Source organism: Spodoptera frugiperda, chromosome 26 (assembly GCF_023101765.2).
Source record: "Spodoptera frugiperda isolate SF20-4 chromosome 26, AGI-APGP_CSIRO_Sfru_2.0, whole genome shotgun sequence".
In the NCBI taxonomy this organism is placed as follows: Eukaryota; Metazoa; Arthropoda; class Insecta; order Lepidoptera; family Noctuidae; genus Spodoptera; species Spodoptera frugiperda.
In genome coordinates this window covers 825,455-849,958 of record NC_064237.1, presented here as the reverse complement: position 1 = coordinate 849,958, position 24,504 = coordinate 825,455, and the positions used below count along the sequence as shown (strand labels likewise).

The 24,504-nt window shown below is 37.4% G+C and overlaps 3 protein-coding genes across 4 annotated transcripts in view; 1 reads left to right on the top strand and 2 right to left on the bottom strand.

Moving 5' to 3' along the window:
* Nucleotides 1-150: 150 nt before the first annotated feature.
* LOC118264462 (cilia- and flagella-associated protein 52) lies at nucleotides 151-10,199 on the bottom strand. Its single transcript, XM_035576976.2, has 16 exons — nucleotides 10,027-10,199; nucleotides 9,512-9,774; nucleotides 6,783-6,987; nucleotides 6,245-6,380; nucleotides 5,805-5,953; nucleotides 5,577-5,722; nucleotides 5,097-5,290; nucleotides 4,337-4,485; nucleotides 3,710-3,855; nucleotides 3,084-3,235; nucleotides 2,525-2,669; nucleotides 2,325-2,417; nucleotides 1,974-2,117; nucleotides 1,337-1,495; nucleotides 810-969; nucleotides 151-479 (listed from the first exon to the last, which is right to left on the bottom strand). The coding sequence occupies exons 1-16, from the start codon at nucleotides 10,073-10,075 to the stop codon at nucleotides 415-417; spliced, it is 2,355 nt and encodes a 784-aa protein (XP_035432869.1). The 5' UTR covers nucleotides 10,076-10,199; the 3' UTR covers nucleotides 151-414.
* Nucleotides 10,200-10,477: 278 nt separating this feature from the next.
* LOC118264778 (baculoviral IAP repeat-containing protein 5) lies at nucleotides 10,478-11,383 on the bottom strand. Its single transcript, XM_035577408.2, has 2 exons — nucleotides 10,979-11,383; nucleotides 10,478-10,770 (listed from the first exon to the last, which is right to left on the bottom strand). The coding sequence occupies exons 1-2, from the start codon at nucleotides 11,267-11,269 to the stop codon at nucleotides 10,642-10,644; spliced, it is 420 nt and encodes a 139-aa protein (XP_035433301.2). The 5' UTR covers nucleotides 11,270-11,383; the 3' UTR covers nucleotides 10,478-10,641.
* Nucleotides 11,384-11,717: 334 nt separating this feature from the next.
* The window catches only part of LOC118264776 (uncharacterized), a 32,525-nt gene continuing 19,738 nt past the window's right edge, over nucleotides 11,718-24,504 (top strand). Inside the window, exon 1 of one of the 2 annotated variants that reach the window (XM_035577404.2) lies at nucleotides 11,718-12,108. The gene's annotated coding sequence lies outside the window, so the exon portion shown is untranslated. Of the gene's footprint in view, nucleotides 12,109-13,423; nucleotides 13,753-24,504 lie in introns of those variants that run through there. The other variant, XM_035577407.2, reaches the window with a different exon arrangement.

The window sequence follows — 24,504 nt, the reverse complement described above, 5'->3', positions numbered from 1 at the left end:
TTTTTGATTTGAGAGATTTACACCTATAAACAATCACAATAGATTTTCAACTTTATACCCATATTTTTAAGGTTTAATTTGTTAGATGTTGTTACTCAATAAGCCAGTAGCTATATTTATTTGCTTTTAATGTTTGAAGGGACAAAAAAATAAGTTTCACCAAAATACGTTTAATTATAAAATGCCATAATAAATAAATAATTCGGTATAGTTGAATAGTCAGTACCCTTAGTACTAATTTGCTTTACGTTTAACGAAATCGAATCGAAGCGTTGGGCGCTCCGATTAGCCGGCTTGAATGGACCTACCAATGAGAGCGCCGAACACGCCCTCGTTTCGATCACGTTAACCGCAAAACAAACTCGTACTAAGCCCTCAGATACTTAGTCACAAACAACACTGACTGAACTACATTTATTTCTTATTATCGCCACTGCCGCATACGTATTCTTTACTTGTCGTCCGCGTCGGTAAGTTATCTGAGGACAAAAAATATTATTTATTGATACAATAGTCGTTGTATGCCTTAATATCAAGGCCTATGTACACCTACTGTTTGGACGGAAAGCTTAAATCAAGATCCTTTCTTAAACTGAATAGCCAGAATTGTTTGCCATAATATCAAAAATTAGTAAACAGTTTTCATTAAGTTTTCATCAAAAGATCTTGAAGGTTTGAAGTCTGATTAAATTATTTACCATGGGCGAAAGTGTGGACAGAAAATAACTTTGGAGTCAATATTCTTCGATTTCCTGTGTAATCCATATTTCAGTTAATATGTAGGCATTTTAAGTGATTGTTGTTGTTACCTGTTTTGTTGCTACCGGGTGGTCTACAACACTTGGTCCCGGTAGGTGTGGGTTTAGGTTTGTCGGAAGCTTTGGAGTTGTTGGTGCGCGCCGAGTCGCACGGACAGCACGTCGAGTGCACGCTGCCGCGCGTCGTGTCCATCGCTTCTATCTTCTCCGTCTGACGAAATACAACCTCGTTACTATTTTTGTAAATATGTACTGAAATGTACATCATCGTTTCTTATTCTAGTAGTGGGCATAATGTACAACCTCAGAATTGATCCATAATCTTGGAAGGATTTTTTTTGTTTGAACATTCATACTCATTTAATTTGCGTTTGTGTGTTTTTAAAGTCATGCATTAAAAAAAAAGCAGAGCTGCAAATTAATCTCAAAACTAACCACAATAAGGCTAGGCTCTTTTTCAGGCAATCTATCCTTGCTTTAGTCAATTTTCAACTTTATTACTTAGTAATAAGGTCGAAAATCGAATCTCATCTAATTCTAACATGTTACTTTTCTATCATTTAACTTTATAAGCTTACCTTGTTAGGTGCAGATGGTACATAGGGCCGGTCTCCGGCCGCTTTCTGCGCGGTTTTCTCTGCCAGAGGTAGTCGGAGCTCTTCTTGTAATGTCTTCGCTGATGTTTCCGCTGCTTGCGGGGTCGTGGGGGCCGGTGGGGGGTCTTTGCGGATGTATTGCTGTGAATTAAAATTAAGGTGATTCATACTGTAACATGGAAGCTCTAAATGCAAAGCCTGAAGATCAGCATCTTTAGCTGGTGTGCTATCTTGTTGATCGAAATGCAAAAGTTTAAATACCATAACTTTAGTAACCACACCAGTACACAGCGCCTCGCACACAACTTATGGCAATAGACTCACTTACTATCTTTTTTTTTGAGTGGGGATAATCATCCAATGACTTCTCCCGCCTTGGGTGAGGCGGGAGGGAGTTTCAGACTCTTACTGACTAAAAACCATATGTACCTACTCCTGCTTTTCGAGCCGGAGCCCCGGTAAACCCGCTAGGTGGTACGCAGCTCCAGATACTATCATAATTGGGTTTACAATAAACTAATATAAGCGAGTGTTATATTACACCAACATTGAATACGTGTGTAAAGCAGGTAAATGTATCTAAGTAACGCCTGCAGTGTCCTGCTCCCCTAGTACATACCTCGGGCACCTTCCAGACGATGATGCTGCCGGCGGCGCAGGTGCTGACGATGTAGCGCGCGTCCGGGCTGAACCGGCAGCACGTCACCGCGCCCGCGTGGCCCAGACCCATGTGCGTGTATATGCCTTCCTGGTACTTCCACAGCTTCGTACCAGACATTAAAACATTCATTTCAATTAATTCAGTACAATTTAAGTAACTAGACAGGTTACTCGGTCACTTTTGTGCCACAATAGGAGCTCATAAACATAAATAAGTAAATTGTAGCGTCTCATTATTGTAGTATGTATCTATCAAGATAGTTTTTAGACAAAAATAACTTAAGTTACTGTCATAGTTATTTCACCTCACCTTAACCATTTGATCATTGCCTCCCGTGACGAACAGGTCACCGTTCCGAGTGATGTGAAGTCCGTTCACAGCTCCAATTTTGCTAGCTTCCAGCTGAAATAATTACACCTATTATTAGGTAATTTTCCAATAAAAGTCTTCTAGAACATTTAGAGTGATGCCCAATGCGGCCATATTTAATAATGTTTGTAGTATATTACCTCTCTAGCAAGGTTGCCACTGCCAGTCTCCCAGTAGGCGACCCTGCGGTCGGATCCTCCGGTGAGCAGTTGACAGCCCTGTGGCTCGAAGCACACACACATGAACAACGTGTTCGCGTACATCACTTGGCGACGGGATAACGAACTGGAAGACAAAGTTTTATTTTGATTTTGGTAATGTGACGTTTGGTAAGCTTACAAAAATGACCAAAAGTCGCAAAAAAATTAATATTGTGATTAAAAAAACACAGACAAAACTTTCACGAGGATGACCCATGCTTCGATTGGGCTAAACCGATCGGAGTTAAACCACATCCTTACAGAAAACTAGCATGAAACAAATTATTTCAAACAAAGCTTACATTGTGTTATTCCCAGCCAGTGAGATTACAGAAGGCCCAATCCTCCCCACTATCCCCCATTCACAATAGTCCAGCAATGCATTGATAACTCTTCTGGCGTTACAGGTGTCCATGAGACGCATCAATCGATTACCATCAGGCGATCGATATGCTCGTTTGCTACCCTATATCATAAAAAAATACAAGATTCAACTTACATAAGGTCCCATATGATGCAGGAGCCGTCAGTCCCGGCGCTGACTGCCTCCTTGTTATTGGGCGACACTTGTATGGCAGACACAGGGCTCTTGTGCTCTTTGAGGACTTTCTTGAGGGTTTGTCGCTCCGGTCTTATATCCCATACTCGAACCTGGACAAGTGGATAAGAGAGTTTAGTCAGGCTAAGATTAGTTTTTTTTTATAATTCAAGGTTTTCACTAGGATTTTCTCCTGTGTCATGGGTGCGTTTACAAACATACAAGTTCACATACACCTGACACCCAGACCCGGAACAACAATTTGCGGATTATATAAAGATTTGCTTCGTGCAATCGAATTCATGGAATCGAAATCGTTATGCGTTGCATGGAGGCTACTGCGCCACGCGCAGACTACCTGATTTCGGCACCTATATTTTACATTAAAATCTGTTAAGATCTGATAAGCAATCAGCGACACTTAAGGCCACCTGCAACATCAGAGGAGTTTTAAGGAGCGAGGGGAGCCACTCCAAAAACCGGTAACATTTTCATTAAACAAAGACACGGCGGTATTCCGGATTAAGATAATATGCTGATAACAAAGTCAGGTAGTTCTACATATTTTAACAATAATACTCAGTTACCTGTCCCTCACAGCCCCCGGAGATGAGAGTCTTGCCGTCGTCCGTCATGTCGAGCGCGGAGGTGCCCTTGTTGTGCGTGTTGAAGATCACGTACATCAGCCGGCCCGTCAGCGGCGTGAACGCACGGATGTTGCCGTCGTTCCACGCTGGAAGATACATTGTTGTATTATGGGATGAATTGGATACATAGGATGAGCCTACTAATGTAGGTAGGTAAGTATTCTAAGGTTGGTGCGGTGGCTGGCCAACTGTCTGCCGCGCAGTGTGTAGAGGGTTCGCTTCCCGCACGGAGCAACTCTTTGTTTGATCTACAAATTGTTGTTTCGGGTTTGGGTGTCATGTGCATGAGAAATTGTGTTTCTTAAGGCAGTCACGACTTAGGAGAAAATCGTAATGTGGAGCAGTCTCTTTTTTTAACTGGCTTGTTGAGTAGTGGACAGAAGCATTTTAGCAGATTGTTTTAGAATTTAACAAATTATTTAAAGAAGAAAGATAGAGTGCCTTCTAGATCCTATTTACCGAATCATTAATCATAGCCCAATGGACAATTATTATTTTAAAATTCAAATGTTCAGTAAAATACTTTGACTTAACATTTGCTTAAGTTTTAAATAGGTACTTATTTACCTGAGACAATAGACTTCCCATCTCCTGAGAACAGTACAGTAGAGCACGTGAAGTTTGGCACCACGATGCGGAGCAGTTCCTGACACGTCTCCAGGCACCACACTCTCACGTCACCAGAGCCCGCCGTCGCGAATACTCCAGACATACCACTGAAGAGAGAACAGTCTAGAATGAGAGCCAGTCTTGTGCCCATATGTCACTCAACAGGATGCAGGTGGCGGCTTGTCGTTCTACGTGGAGGACTAAGGGGATCCTTTGCTCAGCAGCAGGCTGATGATGATGATGATGTCACTCAACAACATCTCTTAACTTTTAAGGAAGCCCTAAGCTAAGATATGTGATACTTAACAACATTCAAGTTTTTATCAATCAGTGATATTTAACAGTACAAGTAAGGGGTTAGTTAAGTTTCTCAAGATAAGTAAATAACTCTTTGTTAAGAGATAATTCTGGGGTGATGAGGAGTTGTTGGTGAAAACAGTCATTTAAGACTAAATGGAGGGCAAACTTTCCATCCCCAAGCGGCTGGCAACCCATGTGTAAGCCTTCTTGTAGCGAGTGATCATAGGCGGCGTCGATTGCTTACCGTGAGGTGACCTGTCTGCTAGTTTATTGCCCTATGTTATTAAAAAAATTCAAAACTTAAAAGGCCGGCAAGGCACCTCTGGTGTTGCGTGTTGTTGGTGGGTGTCCATGGGCGGCGCCGATCGCTTACCACCAGGTGACCCGTCTGCTCGCCTTATCCCATAAAAAAACTTACACAGGAAAGGCAATATCATTGATAGCACATCGATGGCAGGTGACGACGAGGGTAGGGTTGAAGGTGGCCACGTTGATGGCGTATATCTCACTGCTCCTAGTACCAGCTAGCAGGAGCCGCTTGTTGTCGCGAAGGTTGGGAGACTCCATCAATTCCAAGGAAGTTATACTGCCTTCCAGCTTCGTTGATTTTAACTGGAAAATAAGGGTACTTAAAGGTAAAATGGCAAGTAGGTACATGAAAAAAATATGTCCTGTAGTTGTTAGGTACTGTTTGTTGTACTTTGTTAGGAAGGGCTTATTTATCTTCGATATTAAAATATCATAAATAAATGATATTAGTTCTGTTTAACCCCTGAGTAGTGTCTTTCTTGACAGCTGGGCCATCCTATATCACCTTCCTTAGTGGAAACGATGAGAGAGATGGTTGTTCACAGCCCTAAAGGCGCTTAAATCTCAGAGTATCATTACAATTACTTACTGCTTTAAAATACGGCATGTTAGGATCCAGTACTTTGCCTTTGGGGAAGGATCCCTTCCAGTTGATCTCGTCCAGGATATCGATCGTTCCATCTCCACCACCCACGATGAGGCATCCATCGTCCATTATGAGAATTGACTCTATTCCTGAATAAAATTCAAATAGACCTCGTTTGTAAAAAGAAGATACCTACCTAGATATGTGTTTATAGAATAGTAAGTATTCTACCTTGACTGTAGCAGACGGATTCCGGTCTTTTGCCCTTCTTCCACGGTCCACACTTGGCGAGGCAGCCAATCAGCGCCGGCTTGCACATGTTCACCGAAGCCGTCGGGTCAGCCGGGTAGTTTATAGAAAACTTTATCATGTCGCCCGTCCTAGATGAAAAAGAAGTAGGATAGTCTAGAGAGAAGAGTTTGCAAAAGGAAGATAAAAACTTCATGTATAGGTTCCATAATCCATTGCGTTCTATTGCGTGTTCCCTTACGTTGAAGGAATGTGGATGATATTGACAACTTGTGTCATTATTCGCTGTGTGAGTGAGATTACAAAAGACCTAAAAGGCCGGCAACGCACTTGTAGGTAACTCCTGTAGTGTTGCAAATGTCCATAGTCCATTATAAAAAATCTATAAATTTATATTTATTAAAATAGAGTTAAGTACGTACGTCGTCCCAGCATATCCATAGGTATCGGTTTTATTAACGGCGATGCAGCGCACACTGCGCCGGAGTTTACCGAGCGCTACATCTACCACGTCCAGGTTCTTGCTTTCGGCGCGAATGTTCCATACTCTCAGGTTGGCTGCAAAATGTTAGTTAATCAAAGACATGACTGCACTACACAATGCACTTTGACTACACAGTCGAGGTTGGAATATCGTAATAGCTTTCGTGAGAAATAGGTACTTCATTAGTTGAGTATGTAGTTTCTACCAATGAGTAAGTACCTACCTAATGTGTCGCCGATTGCTTAGCAAGGGATTCGATATCTAGTCTGAATGTTAGAATTTTGGGATCCATAAAATGTTTCTGAGTGAGCTAGCAGATGTGTGTCAATAAGCTCGCTTCTCACAGTGGTCAGATAGGTAATAATGATAAGATTTTTTTTATTGAAAGGAGCATTTGGGTGCTACATAAACAAAAGGTAGGTAGATCGACACGTCTCAGAAACAGGTAAAAAGGTATCTAAGTGCTTAACACTTACAGTCGCCACCCGTAACAAAGGAGTTGACCCTCAAATTGAGGGCGGTCAGGGTCACAGCGTCTCCTGTAGTCAGCCTAGTTGCTGCTGCTGTTCCTGTAGCAGACTCCGCGAAACAGTCCCACAGGACCACGCAGCCATCATCACGACCACCTAGCGATATCATGTAGCGCTCGTCTGATGAAAATGTTAACGATTCGACGCGAACCTGGGGAGAGTAGACAGTAAGCAGCGGCGGCCTTACCCATTGCGAGGCTCCGGGCGGCAGGTCTTTGCGAGGCCCTTTGTCCTTCGTAAAAAGTATGTGATGCGAAAGTAGGTCTGGTTGTTTGGTTTAGGTACTTGTTATGTTTGACGAGGCGCGATATTCAAGTACTATCAATTACACTGTTAGAAATTTCTATTGTAATTTTGCAACAAATGCGTTGGAAGTACACTGCCAAGACATTTAATGGAATTAGTTAAGTAACTAACTTTATTTTAATTTACCGCTATGTTATAACCTGAATAAGTAATTAAGGATCAAAATAAAAAGTTTTAAAAAATCTCTATTTTTTTAAAGGTCAATGGGCAAATTGTATGGGAAAAAAACCCACGGCGGACAGAAATGAAATTATCAGGATATATGAATAAAATGTGTCTAGTTTATCATGGTAAGGGTCGCTTTCTTGTGGGATGTGGGAGTATGGAGAAAAATTAACTTTTACATAATTATTTATTCGGCGTGATCAATATCCTTAATATAATTCGCATAAAGCTGAAAATTGGCATAAACGTTAAGTACATCATTATTAACAAAATGTCAAAAATCTCCATCGATCTCACTATTGGTAAACAAAATAATCAAGGTTAGAAGGTCAAAATTACGGTTTTTTCCATTTTTCTCGAAAACGGTAAGTTCTATCGTTAAAATATGTTCGACACAGTTGTAGATCATACAATTTTCTTCAAAAATGGTTTATTATTTTTAGTCTTACGACTTTTCATTCGTGAGATATCGCGGTTTTTAAAGAATTAAATCATAGTTTCCATAACTCAATGAATTTGACTCGCTATCTCCCGCGCAATTTTACCTGCTGCATGGCTACTATTGATTGTAGTCAATAAATGGACTATTTAACACAAAAAGAATAATTCGATTCAGGTCAATAGTTAAATATTAACAAATTATTCTGCTTTAAATATTAGTACTACTTCCGCACAGTTTTATCTGCTACTCAACTTCTATTAATGGTAGCGAGATGTTTTATAGCCTCTCTCGATAAATGGATTTATTCAACACAAAAATAATAATTTGGTGCGAACCAGTAGTTCTAGACATTAGTGCGTTCAAACAAACTCTTCAGCTTCAAATAATAGTAAAACTCCTGCTTGGTCTCATCCGCTGCTCGGCCCCGTTGACCGTAATATTTTATAGCCTAACCTTCTTCGATAAGTAGACTATCCAAAACAAAAAAAAAAACAATTTGCAGTAGTAGTTCTGGAGATTAGCGCGTTAGGAGATTCAAACTAACTCTTTAGTCTTAAATATAAGTACCACTCCCGCGCGGTTTTACTCGCTGCTCGGCTCCTAGTATATCATCATAGCGTGATGTTTTATAGCCTATAAGCTTCCTGGATAAATCGATTATTCAACACAATATAATAATGGTCTATAAGAACTGAGCAGAGCGATTGAAACAGCGCCGGAATACTTAGTAACTTAATAAATAAAGCTAAAGAGTTTGTATCCTTGAACGCGCAAACCTCCAGAACTACAACATCGAATCGAATTATTCCTTTTGTGTTTGATAGTCCATTTATTGAGGTAGGTTATTATTTAGGAAACATTAGGCTATGCTTAATAGAAGGCGAGGATCGATTGAAACTGTGAAAAATAGAACACGCTAATCTCTAGAACTAGTAGACCGAATCGAATTGTTTTTTTTTTTTTTGTTAATTAGTCCATTTATCGAATTATGCTATAAGCTATAAAACATCATGCTACCTACAATTAATAGGAGCCGAGCAGCAGGTAAAACCCCGCGAGTATTATATAAAATATGTTTTATTTCATTAAAACCGCGATATCTCACGAATGGAAAGTCGTAAGGGTAAAAGTGATGAACCATTTTTGTAGAAAATTGTATGATCTACAACTCTGTTGAACATATTTGTACAATAAAAATTGAAAAAACCGTAATTTTGACCTTTTGACCTTGAATATTTCTGTTAGTAGAAGTCGGATCGATTCGGATTTTTGACATTTTGTTTATAATCATGTAGTTAACATCTATACCAATTTTCAGCTTCATTAAGCGATTTGGGAAGTACGTCAAGGTTGCGACTTAATTTCGTCTATTTTTGGTTCTAACTTTTTTGTAAAAAATTATACCTAATGTTAAGTAAATTTATACTTTTTCATTTGATATCATTTTCATTCGTGTCCGCGACCGGGTCGGATTCCGCCTAATGACCTTTGCTTGGGTTGTGCAGCGCGAGGCCCTTGCAAGAGCGAGGCCCCGGGCGATTGCCCTGTTCGCCACCCCTAAGGCCGCCTCTGACAGTAAGTCAGTAAGTATAATGCTCTGTTTCAATAATATAATTATCCCCAAGTGAAGAAGGAGATAATGTCCTGTCTTCGGCAAATACATTACCTTTATCACAGCACGATCATCAACCATATGTACTGACTTGCTCGTTTTTTACTTTCGCTCTTAAATTTTTAGGAACAAGACAAAACAATCACTCACCTTATGCAGTTCATGACTTCCAACTTGTATCTTCTTTTTAAAATCCCACACTTTAGCCGAAGCTTTAAACCCAATGTGGTTTATTTGCCCCGACCCCACAAAAGTGCCCTTGGGAGATATCGCGACAGTTGACACACTGTTGCTATGTCCGCTGAGAAAGTACATCTTCTTGGTCTTCCACTCCTGGATGCAGACCTTGTTGCCCATTGGATACACTATGTGTTCACTGTCTGGGTGGACCTTAAGCCCGCGAATAGCCGAGCCTGCGATTGAGATAGAAATAAAAAAAATTGGTGGTGTTTATGTCAGGTTGGCTGCAGCAAATTAAAGATCGAGTGCTAGTGCACTGATTAAAACATTATATTACGCGTGTATCATTATTACCCATATCATTTTATCAGCATGGGATACCTACTCTAGATAGCACCTGTTGATCTCATAAATACCGCAACTTGTTCACAGTATCTGTTGCTTTATATGCCAACTAACAAATATCTCAAAATATTTTTACTTACCATCAAAGCCAATGATAGCATAAGACTCCAAATTCTTTACATCACCCATTTTATATATCAGTCTTTTAAGTTATTGTACAATATATTTAGTAATATTTGTATAATAAAATAGGAAATATTAAAAGATAAAATATATTGTCAGTTCAGAAGACTTGATGTTTGCTTTGACGGTTGCTGGGCAACCTGTAAACAAGGTTGTTGTCATGACTACTGGTGAGTATGAAGGTTTTATTAAAGAGATGGCAGCCTTTAACTCATTGTCTATGGTCTGGTTGGGTCAACTTTTCGCTGATATCTTGCCTGATGGGACAAATCTAATGTAATGCTTTGGGCATGTCCTGGTAAAACTTGTTATGTGTTGGAGTGTGGATTTACTAAGATACAATGTATTTTATTTCTATAATACTCAAACTGGCAGTCAATGCTTAATGTATTCAAGTAAAACAAAATATTTACCACAACAATCATTTAATTAATACATTCACATCAGTCGATACATGTATATCAATTAATCCTAAATCATAATTATTATCAATATACCTAGTATACAGGCCGCTAGTATTCACACTGGCCACAATTTATCTCAAGAAGTACATAATATAATTACAATAAATCTCATTTCCTTCCTAGGCATCTTCTGCGCACTGCCTTTGCCTTCTCATCAACTCTTTCTTTGGCCACCTCCGCAATGCGCTTGGTTTCATTAATCATATACTGTTTGATGACAGACAGGAACTCTGAGAGCTGAAACAAAGTAAAATGTATTATAATCATCACCTAAAGATATTCACTGATCATCATGGCAAATGTGAGGCACAAAAGGAACAATAATACTGTTCATTCTTTAGCATTAACAATGAGTAAAAACTACTAGAAACACATTCATAATATAAATCAAGCCCTTTATCTCATACGACTATACATTCTAAAGCTAAAACTATGATAAACTCACAAGCAGTTCATCTTCCTTTTTCCCCAGCTGAACGAAGGCACACTTCATAGCATGGCTCTTGTGCTCCGCCCAAGGGTCATCACTAGCTTCCCAACCATCCAGTTCTTTTCCACAAAGGAAGCATTTCGCGGCATCAGCATCATCAGCGCCCGTCGCTACGGAATAAAAACCAGCTTCAGCCATGTTCCGCACATTGCATTTATTTTTGTCACTAAATGGCCAGTTCTTAAAGGTTTTTATTCTTTCTTCAACTAAAAATAGAGGAGGACTTTCTAAAGCATTGTTTGTCATGATGGAAGAGATTGTATAATATTTATATACGCAACAAAAACTTTCAAATTAAACCACAAAATAAACTTGCAACAACGATAAACGATTTCAGTTACAAAAACAAATTTCAAATTTGTCAGCCGGCTGTCAATGTCATGATTGTCAAATCGTCAATGTCCCCAACATGGCGTAAAACGGAGCGTTGCTACAGAAAATATTCTCGACAGTTGCATAGACAAACTTAAGTGGAAAACAAAGTAAAACGTCGAAGGTTGATTAATTTATTTACGTTCATTATGATAATTAACATGTAGTCGTACCAAACAATTTTATGTATTGTTAGTAATTACAAATAATAAAAGTTTTGAGTTTAATTTCGTTAGGCGAGTGGCGAAATCTTGAAGTTGTATGACATTGACACGAAAGAAAAGAATCGAATACAGAGAGTGAAATCGAGTTGGTAATCGAGTCACTCTCACATTTACTTTTTGGTGTCCGTTCTCTTTATTTATTTCATTTCCATTCTATAGAATCGCTCGTCGAGGTTTTTAGATCAATTTTGCGAATTTTAGGTTGTTGAATTTAGTCAATACTGCTTCGACAACGTTAATTATCAATAAAATTAACACGATTTTGTAAAGATACACTGTGACTTCAGTTAAATAAGAGTTAAAAGTAGTTCGGTACCTCTTGATTGAGCGATTAAAAACGAAACCAAGTGCCTAACATTTTACCCTCTTTTGTTGTTTCCACTATTTATCGACTTTCATTTATTTTCGTGTATTTCTAAGTGATTTTACGCGAGTATTGCGATGATCCGAGCTGTTTTCTAGCATCGACCAGTCGAGTAAAGTATTTTGGTAAGTGTTCTAAATGTATTTTTATTATTTTTGTGCAGTCAACGTGAAACTAGCCATGCATGAAATTTAGTTATCTCAGATAATAGATGGTATTCTTAGGATAATAAAGTTATAGTTGTTGCTAAACTAAGAGCAACTGTGAATTTAAGTAAGTATACAGTAGAAAGTTTGATTATATTATCAATAACTTTCGGTTTCTAAATGAAAAGTTCAAGATAACCATAAACTATTGATTTTAAAAAATAGTGCTCCTTCAATATGTTGACTAGGCAGATGTGAATGGGTCCTTGTTTGAAGCTGAGTCTAAAAAAATACATATTAGAAAGTTGCAGCCCAATGTCCTTGCAGATTCACCTGGGTGGAGGTAGGTCAAACAGCTGACTTACCTAAATAATTAGACTGACCATTAAATTTGTATCTTACAAAATACTTTTCTTATTACTATGTATTGTAGATACAAAAAAATAAAAATGGTAGTAAAAAGCAATCTAGTTTTAACTTGTAACTAATATATATTTTTTTAAATACACCAAACCAAGTTTATTATATTCTTATTAGATTTTTTTAAAAGTTATTTAATATTGCTTAATAGTATAACTACTTATGAAGCCACAATGTAAATATTTAGGTACCTACATACATTTCTGAATAATATTTAATAGTAAAACAATAGAATGAACTTTCTTGCGTAGAAGTTAAATAATTCTAACTGAATAAATTGCTCAAAACATGTGACAAAGTAACCACACATATTTTTTTAATTCCTTAAAAAAAATACAACAATTATTGTAATATTTCCTTGTAAGCTATTTAAGGTACATGATCCATGATTCATTGGTTGTCCATTTATTTATAGCTTATCTTCCTGCCCTGTTTGTAAAATGTTCTGTTATTTGATTGGCCGGACCTACACTCCACATTAATTACATTACATTATCATTTGTGTGCATTGTAGTAGTAAATCTACAACACAATCACTCCCTAGCAACCGTCTCCATTTGTTTTACAATGTAATCAACCAGTCAATTAAGTAAAGTGCATTGGAATACAAAGATAATTAATTAACTAGTAATGTCAATCTCTTCTCTTTAGCTTTCTAGGTTTTTAGGAAATAAAAAAAAAAGTATGTAATTTACTCTATGCTTACTTATAATATTTTAGTGTTTTAATAGAATTCTGGCTGGAATTCTTATAGTTAAGAAAAAAAAGGATAAATGAAGATATAATATCATTCATTGATAAAATTAAATTTGCTGACATGCCACCAGTACTTTCTAAGGGTGTAAGGTCAAGAGCACTGTCTGGGACATGTTCCAAAATCGCAGTGTTCATTAATTTTGGTTTCAAAGTAATCCTCACGTCATTAATAAAATTATTTACAGTGTAAATAGCGGTCTCAAACAAAATATTTACAGGAAACCAATTTTAGAACGTGGCACGAATTTTTGGCGGTTATCATCTGCAATTGCGCATTTGGCGCGCATTTAGATTCCCTCATCCAACAGACTATTAATTTTATTTCGGATTTCGAACAGTCTGGGAAGGTGCCGGTCGTTGGACGACGTGACGTGTTCCGATTTACGCGTGTGACGTGTATTTACGCGGCGTTTTATTCTTCAGCACTACATAAAGTGTCACGTGATGGTAACATTGTTTACATTACTGTCAAATTAGGTTACGTTTCGTGAAAACATTCTCGGAAAATGTGTTATATTTAGCTCGGTAGCAAAGGCGACATTCTCCTTTTAATTCTGAGTAACTACAGTATGTATTTGTCCGTGAAGGTTCGCACAAGCACCTACTATCCTTAGATATTTTTTGCTTTCTTCAGCTCCTCAATGCAATGCCTGGTTGAATGCCCGACACCACTTATGCCAATGACATTAAAAACTACGTATTCTAGAACCCATTGACGTCACTAACTCACCACTAACACTAACCTCCTATAGAAAAAATCCTATCTTGATCCTGCTATCAGTCATCCACTATTAAGACAACTACTAAGACCATCTTTAGTGCCTAACCTAAGTCTAGGTCTAATTTATTAAGTTTGTAAGTTTCCAACTCGTATCCCGTAAACACAGGTCGTCTTTCTGTCTGTCTATAAATTCACAATGATTCAATAGGTTTGTGATTTATCATCAAGTGTCATTACCACGTGTAATTCCTTGGCAAACATGCGATAGCAATGTCGTTGGCGAGGTCCGAGGACTCACGACATAATATGGTGCTAATCGTGTAAGGTCACGATATAGGAAGTACAAATTGACTGATTTATAGATACCATATCTTTAGATCCATAAATCCATTCGCAAAATATCAGCAAAACTGATATTTTATTGATAATTCTAGTTAGGTGATTAGGTAGTTACTATGACGTCAGAATCAAGTGCAGTGTTACATAAAGTAAAATATTAATATTAGTTATAGTGAATGGATTGGTTATGTATTGTCCATTATGAATGCTGTGGGAGAGAAAACTACGAATGTTAGGAAAACGATATTTCATGTCACACGATCAACGAATCAAATTGATTTATTATTCATTATTTATTATCAGCATTTGTATTCTATCCCACGTAGAATTCTTGGTATTTTACCTTCAATTTACTAAAATATTTAATTAACGCCGCCTGCGTACTGTCGCTATCAAAGCGGTACGAATTTATAATTCGTTAATACCAGGTTAATCTTAATCAATTATTATTAATGTCAATGGATCACGAGGCGATAGTAGTAGTATTATTACACTCTAGGAATATTCGATAAAATTAATCTTTTACTAGCTAGAAAAATATAGTTTTATGGTTGGGAGTAAATCCGACGAAAATCCTATTAGAACTTTGGTTAAGTTTCCACTTTTACTGGATCGTAAAAGATTTTAGTTGGGTTTAGAGAGATCAATGCACGAAAGTGAATCGCAGCTCAATCTATCCCACACGAACCTTTTCGATCTTGTTTCGAATTTACGTCCCAAGGGCTTTAGTTTATTTTCTTCGTAACCTTTATCGATTCGTTACAGTGTCTAACAGAAAGTTTAGCAATCCTAGTAAGTGTTAGTAAGTATTATTGCGGTACAAATTGCCGTCATCTGTCAGACAAACGCTAGACATTTTCTACATCTGCACAGTATAAGGACTGAACTAAGACCCTTCTTATTCATATGTCTATTTGTGAATAGGTATTATCGAAATAGTTATTATTTTATGTCAGTCTAATCTCAGTTCAGTTTCATTCTCCACTAGCTTTATCTGATTGTATAAAGTATAACAGTAACTAGCTAAAACTAGTCAAAACTAGCTGAAACTCCAAAGGTTTCTGTGTAATCAGAATATGTAAGCCTAGTTCTTACTTACAGGTAATCTGGGCTTAGTACTCAGTCTTTATCTTTGTATGTTGTAATGTTAGTGTCATTGAATGCGATTGCAACTTGCAACTCGTGAAACAATGATCGCGTTCGTATTTCATCTTATTATGCGAAGCGGATCACGTGTGGTGTGACTTAATGTGATACTGTTTACTAATAATGAAGGCCATTGCCCGTCCCGGCTGTGTACCGTCGTGAAATTACTAAAACACGAGAATTCACAACATACCTAACATTGAAGATTCAAATAGAAACTAGTTTACGTAAAAACGTGGGAGGAAACAAGAAATAATGGCACTCGCCTAAAGTACAATTTGTTTTAAGAAAACATATCGAACTTACACAATAGTGGTAGTTCTTAAATACTGAGTAGGTATCCACTTAAGTCTATTGTTGTGCTCCTAATTAGCATTTCCACAGAATGATTGTTAAACACAACTAACTGCGTAATTGGTTGCAAAGTCTTTATCTTTTTAAAACATGGAAAAAGGCATTACTTTATTGCAGAAGTACAAGTAAACGAAGATTGGCGTACCTATATCGAATACAAGTTCACAAATTGTCAAAATGAACACAAACATGTAACAAACAACACACCACTTTCCTTCAAAAAGGTATATCTGCCAAGAATTGAACAAAATTCATTTGTGAAACTTAAGGATTAGGTCAGCACCTAATCCGGTGGAAATCCTTTCGAGACTTCAGGAGTTACTATCGGGCGTAAATCAACGTATCGCTGGCGACAACAAGCCTGATTTATTTTATGATCCCCCAGTAAAGTTGCGACAAATATCCCAATGGGAACGAGTGCTATGAAAGAGAAATGGAATGACGTTTGTTCCGTTACACTGAAGTTGGATTACTCTCTGCATATTTAACATTTGTTTTGCTACGGGTAGATGTGTTACTACAGCTTTTATTGTTTCAGTCTGAAGCGTTGTCCGAACCCCTTTGTCTGGGAAGTTGGTGTTCGTTATTAAACGGGTTTTTAAAATTAATGTTGAAAAGTACAATTTACATTTTAATAACTGCTACAATGTATATTGAAGTTAATGAAAAACTTGTAGCTATATTAGTTTCGAAGTCATGCCTAAGATGGCAGAAAACTAATGGAGAATTCGACAAAACATTCAAGTTTGCTGATCACGTTCTAACTTGATGTCCTGCGGTTCTTGGGTAAACGTGAACGCAATTACGCTCACGGCTTACCTATCTGTTAACACGTCACTGAAACATGTGTACTTATTCTGACAAAGCGAACATTTAACTACAACACACCAGGCATGAAAACGTAATCACAACTAATGTTTGCACAGGTTTTGTAAAACTGTTTTCTTTCACGAATAACTACGAAATCAGATCAGAATTTGACAAGATTCAAGTCACGAAGTATCTACTTCAAACCTTGTTTGTTGTTTGAAGTAATACTAGGAGTTGTAATGCTTAATTTCCTGTGGATTCTCAGAACATTTCGTGAAGGATCATGTTCGGATACCAGCCAGGTTAAATGGCGCGGTGGTTTCCGGGATAGCTCGGGATAGGCCTGGCGATCGATGCGGCACCCGCACTGCGGCTCATCTCGAGTTCAACGAGCTTAAACTAGTTAGGAAGTATTCGGGGATTAGTAACGATGGGTCGAAAGTTCATCACTTATGCATTTTTTTACTTACAAGTCCAAATATTACCAGAAGGCGCGCTGTAAGTGTTTACGTAACGCCTAAAACGGTCGTGAATCGAATCAAACAGGTCTATCTACAGGTAAAAGGAAATCGTTTCAGGAGTATAGATTGCAAAGGAAACCAAGTTAAACTCTTCAACATCAATTCAGCTACATTAATCACAACTCAAATACTAAATGCACAAACTCGTGCACGAAAAGTGAACAGTTTGCGAAGAAACCAATGCTGCGCTTCGTAACTTTTAACTGTCCAACTTGACTCTTGAACCATTCTTAACTTGGTGCGATTGTTTCTCATGAAGTTCTTCTATAACTTCGAGGAAGGTGGAATTATTTTAAACCTATACTTGGACTCTTAAATGCATTGTTTACAAGGGAAACGTGCCATGCTAATCAATGAATTGATGTCAATGACTGGCAATTGACTTTAATTACGTATTTCAAAGTCGATGAGCGAGGAGTGATATGACACGTACATAGTTATAGTGATTTACGTGTTATGTAGTCATTTTGAAATCATTATTTAAGCATCTTTACGTATTAAATTATGATTGGTGTTTTTCTAGCATCGCCTTTTATTTGACTTTTCTCCAAAGTGCGGCCAATTTCGGCTTCGAAATTCAGGCCTTTATTTTCGGTTAATGTAACCTTTTAGCAGTCCTTTTCAGAGACTTTACTTAATTTTGTAACCTTTTAGCAGTCCTTTTCAGAGACTTTACTTAATTTTGCTTAAGTAGTGAAGTAGGTGTTCCAAAATTTGATCTAATTTATCAAAAAGCCCATCTATCTCATTATTATTACTCGTACATGAAAATAAGGTTGATATTCCTAAACAAGTACAGCTAATGTACCCGAAATTGAGCGATCATTATGGGTAATGAGCTGTTCAGAAGCGTACATTTAGGTTTTAGCAGCGACAGGGGAATATGCTAGTCCTACTTAAAATATATATTCGAGCAGCGGTTTTGCCGCATGCGAGCGAACAAAATCCTCTTACATACCCCGATTTTAATATCGGATTCACTCATACATGTGTATGCTTAATTTTATTTGTCCTGGGACAAATTATTCGTATTTACGTTGATATTATTTTCAAAACCTTCGGTTTGGGTAAATACGTTTTCGTATTAGTCTATTTTCTGCTGAGGTTAACTGGAGACTTAAATTACAGGGACGTCTCCAAGTAGCAACAGTGATTATGAGCAATAAACTTCTCTCCAATAAGTTTTGGAACGAGCGTCTAATGACTTATGTTCTTTCTTTTCTATCAAATTACTGGACTTATTTTTTTGTTTACTAGTCTGTTGTTGCCAACTAGGACGAAATACGCAATTTGAATTCAGACTGCCATTTCAACGACACTTATGTAAAGGCCTTCTTTGTCTCATAGTCTCATGGCGTGACAATCGATTTCCGGCTTAGCTCAGACGTATAGATTCTATCGATATGTTTCTTTCAACGATATCAGGTGTCAAGCGATTGCCTATGTGGGTCAAGCCTACTATTTCCCTCTACGTGTTTGAATAGAAGTGTATTTTTTACTTCGATTGTTAAGTGTGCGAGGTTGTACCGGGTCACACATGGTTCCAGTACTTTGTCTTGGCTGCAGTTGGCATAACTACAATGATATTATTGTTATAATTCATTCTTATTTGTCTACGTACTTCTGTTATTGAAGTGCACCTTTCACACACGTGTTATTAATGTTGAACCAATACAATAATGTTTACTATGAATGTATTAAGGCCCCTTAGTTTATAGAAATGGTTCTGTAATAACATTCTTCAGTCAATTGAGGTTCGTAGTTAAGTGGTTCATGGTATATGATTTATAGATTACATAAGGCTGCCTTACGTGTCTATTCATTGGGTAAGTAATCTATTTCATTAGGTGTATTACATGTAGGTATTCTGTTTATGATTAAAGTTGAAGAGTTATTTACACATTGTATTGTTGTCTTCAGTATCCATTGTTCTTCTATTTACATAATATACGTATGTAATTCCGTACTCACTGCAAGACAGTAGTTGCGAGCAGTATTACCGTTGCCAAGACAACTAGATCGTAATAGGAAAATGAAGAAAAGTTTATATATTTGACAGTGAACTAGAATATTCCATCGTGCGCGTTGAAAATAGCCAACTGACCTCAATTGAATCGGATACCGGGCGTCTTGCCGGCCCATCCAGTAATCCGTTTAAGAACCGTACGTCTTTGTTAAACCTATTTAGATGCATCTTCGATAACGACGTAGTTATGGAGACTGCATGGTAATTTGCGGATACAACGACCGACCGACTTCATACCCGCAATGGAAATAATTTGAAAATCTTCCTCTTTCTGGTCAATAATTGGACTTTATGGAAGTGTTTTTGTTTAATAATGAAGACTAAAATTCCATCAAGTTAAATATGTTGCAGGAATGTATAATGGCATTGCTATTCAAGAGGCCTTAGTTTGTATTTGCCAAGAACTTCGGCCCGGAAGTCTCGACACATTGACATTTGCACAAAGTTCAATAGTTCTTTATTTGGAGGCCTTTCGTGGTTACTGAAGTTACTATCAATTGTTTAGAATACGTATTTCCTTTTTTAATGCCAATGCGATAATTGTAAGGGCAGAGGTACATCGAAATGAGGGCGAAAAAATACCGTTTTAAAAGGGGAATTACACTTTTAATACTACAGAATACGGGGATTAACGCTATTTGTAATTATTTCTTTTTTAAATACTTAATGTTTTAATGCGTATTTAATCGATACCTAGTCCGCATTTATAATCAGGGGAATTTTTAATAATAGTAATCAATTATGTTTGCATAATAATAGGTTTATTGCTAATACACCTACCTACTTTACAGTGCAATCATTGTATGCTTATGCATTAGTATTATTGCATTACTGTAGATTCTATGTATGTTGGTATACTTCAGCCCCAATCGTCTGGAGTATTGAGGATCAACACTTTTTTTGAGGAGGAAATCATCCAGTCCCTTCACCCGCTTTGCGCAAGGCGAGAGGGAGTGTCGGATTCTTACCGATTCAAAATCATCCCGTTCCTACTCCTGCTTTTCGAGCCGGAGCCCCGGTAAACCGGCTAAGTGGTTCATGTATTCAGATACTTGCCTAAAGAGGTAATTTAATTCTTAGTATTGTATGCTATAGTGTCCAAAATGCGTTACCACATTACTAGCTCTAAGCCATGTCTTACAATGTTTAACGTTAACTGTTATCCGTTTTATGGCGTTTCAAACAAATCAGCTGTAACAACACTCCTATGTTTCTCTATCAAAGTTCATCGTAGTTTATTTACTGCACACACACACACGGTTACATAATGCGATAACGCTAGCACTATTCAAACTATGCGCATATTAACCACGCTACTCTGCACTCTATTAAACGGGTGGTAAAAGCGATAATTGAATACGGAGAGAAACTTGAGAGCAATTATAGTGCGTACGTAGGTATATGTTTGTGTCTGTTTTGTTTATAAATATGAGACACGTGTATCTACGTGGAACTTGCAGATAGCTGTCGTAGTGTCTTTGTCACAAACCATACCATATACAGGTAGCTGTATTGTATTCCTATCGTTCACTATAAGTGCTGTTATCAAATCATTGTTATCGTTCATTCTCTGATACCTACCTTCGGCATCGGCATTTCCAATTTCGTTCCTATCTATGTTATTTTCCTTCTGATGACCTACATTACCAGTCTTTCAGTATTTTTTCTCAAGTCTAATTAACTCTGTTTCGTTTTCCTTGAAGATTTCCAGTCTTCCTCACATTCATTTTATTTTTCTGATTAAGTTGTGTTTTTTGTTATTGAGTGATTTCGTTCTTTAATCATGAGAGATATTAACTGGCTGGTTTAAGCCGTTATCGTGTACGTATTTTCCTTAACAAGTAGTTACGATTGCATAAATCATATTCTGTTTTCACCATCAAATAATGATCCCTCTAAGTAAGCCTCCAGAGATATTAATTCCGTTTAATCTTACTCCATCCCGCTGAGTTATTGCGACGTGAATTATATTACGTTTTCAAACTTTTTTCAGCGATCCCGCGCCGGCATCGTGTCGGAAAATTACCGAAATGTAATGAATTCGCATGTCGGTCGGTCTAGCGTTGAAAATATACAAGAGAAAATACGCCATTAGCATAGAGCTTTTGATACGTTACACGGACGAATAACATCGATGTCATTTGCTCATTGAAGCAAAAGATAGCTGGTCTCGGTTTCCAGCAGCTATTTTTATTTCTCATTTGCTCTAGTGGGTCACATTTGACCTCTATACATCTTTCTGTCATACACAAAAGGTTTTCCCTTGCGGTTTCCTCACATTTCGCAGAAGCCTGCAGTGTTTTTCGTTGTTTTAGATATTTAACCACAGAAACTTTTCCATTATCTTTGGCTTAGGACGCTGGCGTATTTTACCGACGTAATTTAGTCTGGTGACAGATGGTGACCCTTAAATTAAATTCGATTGTGGAACGATAACCTATAATTTATAGTGAAATCAGCTTTTAGCAAAATCAGCTTTTATGGTACAACCATAAATTGAAGTAAACTGAAACCATGCCAAATTTCCAACAGTAATTTAGACTAATTCTTTTAGGTGTACGCACCGGCTCACTTAGTGGTTCTTAGAAAGTTGTCCTTGAACTACGCGCCCTTGACCTTCACTTCTGTGGGTAGAGGGCTCTTGGGCTTGTTCAAAATGTACCCCTTGATATTCGACTATGTCCGTTGTAAAAAGCACCCATTACTCTAATAGAGTGAAGGGACCTTTGAAACATGTCGAATTTTCTAGATTAGACAGTGTAATCTAAGGACCGACGATATTTCGCAAAGCCTTTAATTAAAGAAATAGCAATCCTTCGTAAACAATTAGGACTAGTACCGTTCCACCTACCATTTCTCCGGAGCAAATACATAATAGGACTAGATTTTGTGATGATGACTAAGCTTTCTAAACTAATGTTCTCGTTTGTGCGGCGCAAAATTGCTTGTTTACGTCAATTTTAAATATGCCGACATAATCTTTAAGCCTCATAAACTGGAATATTGTTTGCACAGGCTTTCAGTATTTAGACACGCTCAATAGAGCCAGTTTCGCTTTTCATCCCTCGACCCTGAATGTGTAATCATTTTTCGGGATCCTTTCTGCTTGTTAAATTGCTTGGCTCAATATTAGTTGTAGATTATTCCATTTGGACGTTTTTCAATGTCTAAAGCAAAAAAAGAAAATTGATAATGGAATCTGGAGAATATTGGGACTGCATTATGTCGAGTCTCGTCTGTGGCCCTGTATGATATGGCACCGGGTCTACTCATCCCTGTGAAGGTCACACGTGCGTTGTATGACAATTGTCTCGGAGCCCTGTGTCGTTAACCCTCGCCCTGTACCCGAGAAAGTGGTTCGAATTTTTAGAAGTAAAATATTCAATGTCTACCGTAGCAGAAAAGTAACGAGACCTCGAAAGATGTCGTGAGATGATTTGATTATTTATTCTCATGATAATATTTGAGCAGTGTCGGTTATTTTCTCAAAAGGGTCTCGTGAGTAAAAGTTGCAAATTCGCAACGTTTTATCGTCTTTGGGACTTTTATGTTTTTTGTTCTATTGTGGTTTTATGTGTTTGGTTCATTACTCGTATCATGTTTTACGTTGTTTTATTTTTCAAAGACTGTATTCGGTTCTTAGACTTTATGTACTTTTATTTAACACAAACGAGTATTTTTCTGTACAATTTTTATTTAAAACTTTTTTTGGGACACCTTTTGTTACGGAGTTACACTAAAATATGTGCATTTAATCCCAGATTATTATTCTACGAACACCTAGAGTTGCTTGTCCTTTTAGGTACAACCTTTTTGATCAGTTTTAATCGCAGACATAAAAATAAACTTTTATAAGTGCGCACATAAATTTGGATTTAAATCTACGTAAAATAAATATTCAACAGTTTTTTTCTCTTAAAAGTTTTTGACATGTAAATGTCTGATTGCCTCCACAGATGTGAGTCGCAGCTAAGTGCAATATATTGCAGAACGTCGACCTTTAGAAGCACCTAGAATATTCCAGAACTTCTGCCGTGATAATTGTGCTTCGTCATGCATTTAATTTGAAAACTGTTTCTCTTAATGGAAATAGTACGCTCCATTTGTTTCATATTGCGGTACTTGTTCAATTAGTGTTGGGGACAAAATTTGCTTGAAAAAAACTGCGACCTTTAACCGTGAAATTCTGCCTTACTGATACAGGAATGGTTTTTGCTATTTCACGCCACACGTTGCCATTTTGGAATGGATTAGGTCCATATTGATTGATATCCTTATCGGTATTTGTAGAAGAGTTTTTATATGTTACATTGAACACTTCGACCAACGTGCATTGGAGACCGAACCCATAATGTACTTAAGATACGAGTGATATTTACGCCTTTGTCTATAAACCCAATAAGATTAACTGATCCTAGAAAATTTGTGCTTTTGTGTGCCGAAATGTCTCGTTGGTCACAGTTTCTGAACCCTTGATCCCACCTTTACATACCCAATCCATCATGACTATGTTCTTTTAGTCCCATTATTCTTATATTTCATTTTCTACCTCGATGTGAAAAAGCGTGTATCAGAGAAAAGTGAATAATGGCGTCGATTGTTCTCAAATGTATTTTAGTAGAAACATCGAGTCATCTATCATTTGAACACAGACTTTAATACGAGTTTTTGTGGTATTAAATCGTCTGTAAATAATTTGATATTTTCTTTGATGACGTACTACGATTTGTAGGCTTTGTTGCTAATTCTGATAGTATTATTTAGTTGTTTTTAAACAATTCGTTGTTATCATTTTCCTTGACAGACTAAATCTCTTCTCGTTCTTGAAAAGATTTATCTATTCATGTTTTGTACAGAGCAACTTAGACATCTTTATAATTTTTACCGTGTGTCTACGTCTACGTAATGTTTTATATTTCGTCATAACAAGAAACAGACTCATTATCAAAATAATAATGAAGTTATCAAAAAGGTACATATTAATTATTTCCCTTGAGATGGAATAGTGTAATGTAATTATTTATTTAAGCGTACAAATTCTGTCCAAACAAACAGAGTAATAATTAAACATGGCGACGATACAATGGCGCCAGAATAACCACAACTTGAACAATAGAGTGTTGCGATTAAGTTGTACATAATATCAGCAGTCTAGCACGGCGTGCGCCCACGTGAGTCATTAGCATACTGTTACATCACCATCGGTTTCTAGACCATCTCTAAAAGTAAAAACTGCCATTCAAATGCGGTCTCAACAACAGCACGTGTTCAAACACGTTTTT

Excerpts from the sequence above, each read along its gene's own strand:
- LOC118264462 (XM_035576976.2), bottom strand. The coding sequence starts at position 10,075 with ATGGGTGATGTAAAGAATTTGGAGTCTTATGCTATCATTGGCTTTGAT. Across the intron at positions 6,381-6,782 it reads CTTTGTTACGGGTGGCGACT|CCAACCTGAGAGTATGGAAC; the intron begins GTAAGTGTTAAG and ends AACATTTTGCAG. Across the intron at positions 3,236-3,709 it reads CCGGGGGCTGTGAGGGACAG|GTTCGAGTATGGGATATAAG; the intron begins GTAACTGAGTAT and ends CCACTTGTCCAG.
- LOC118264778 (XM_035577408.2), bottom strand. The coding sequence starts at position 11,269 with ATGACAAACAATGCTTTAGAAAGTCCTCCTCTATTTTTAGTTGAAGAA. Across the intron at positions 10,771-10,978 it reads AAAAGGAAGATGAACTGCTT|CTCTCAGAGTTCCTGTCTGT; the intron begins GTGAGTTTATCA and ends ACTTTGTTTCAG.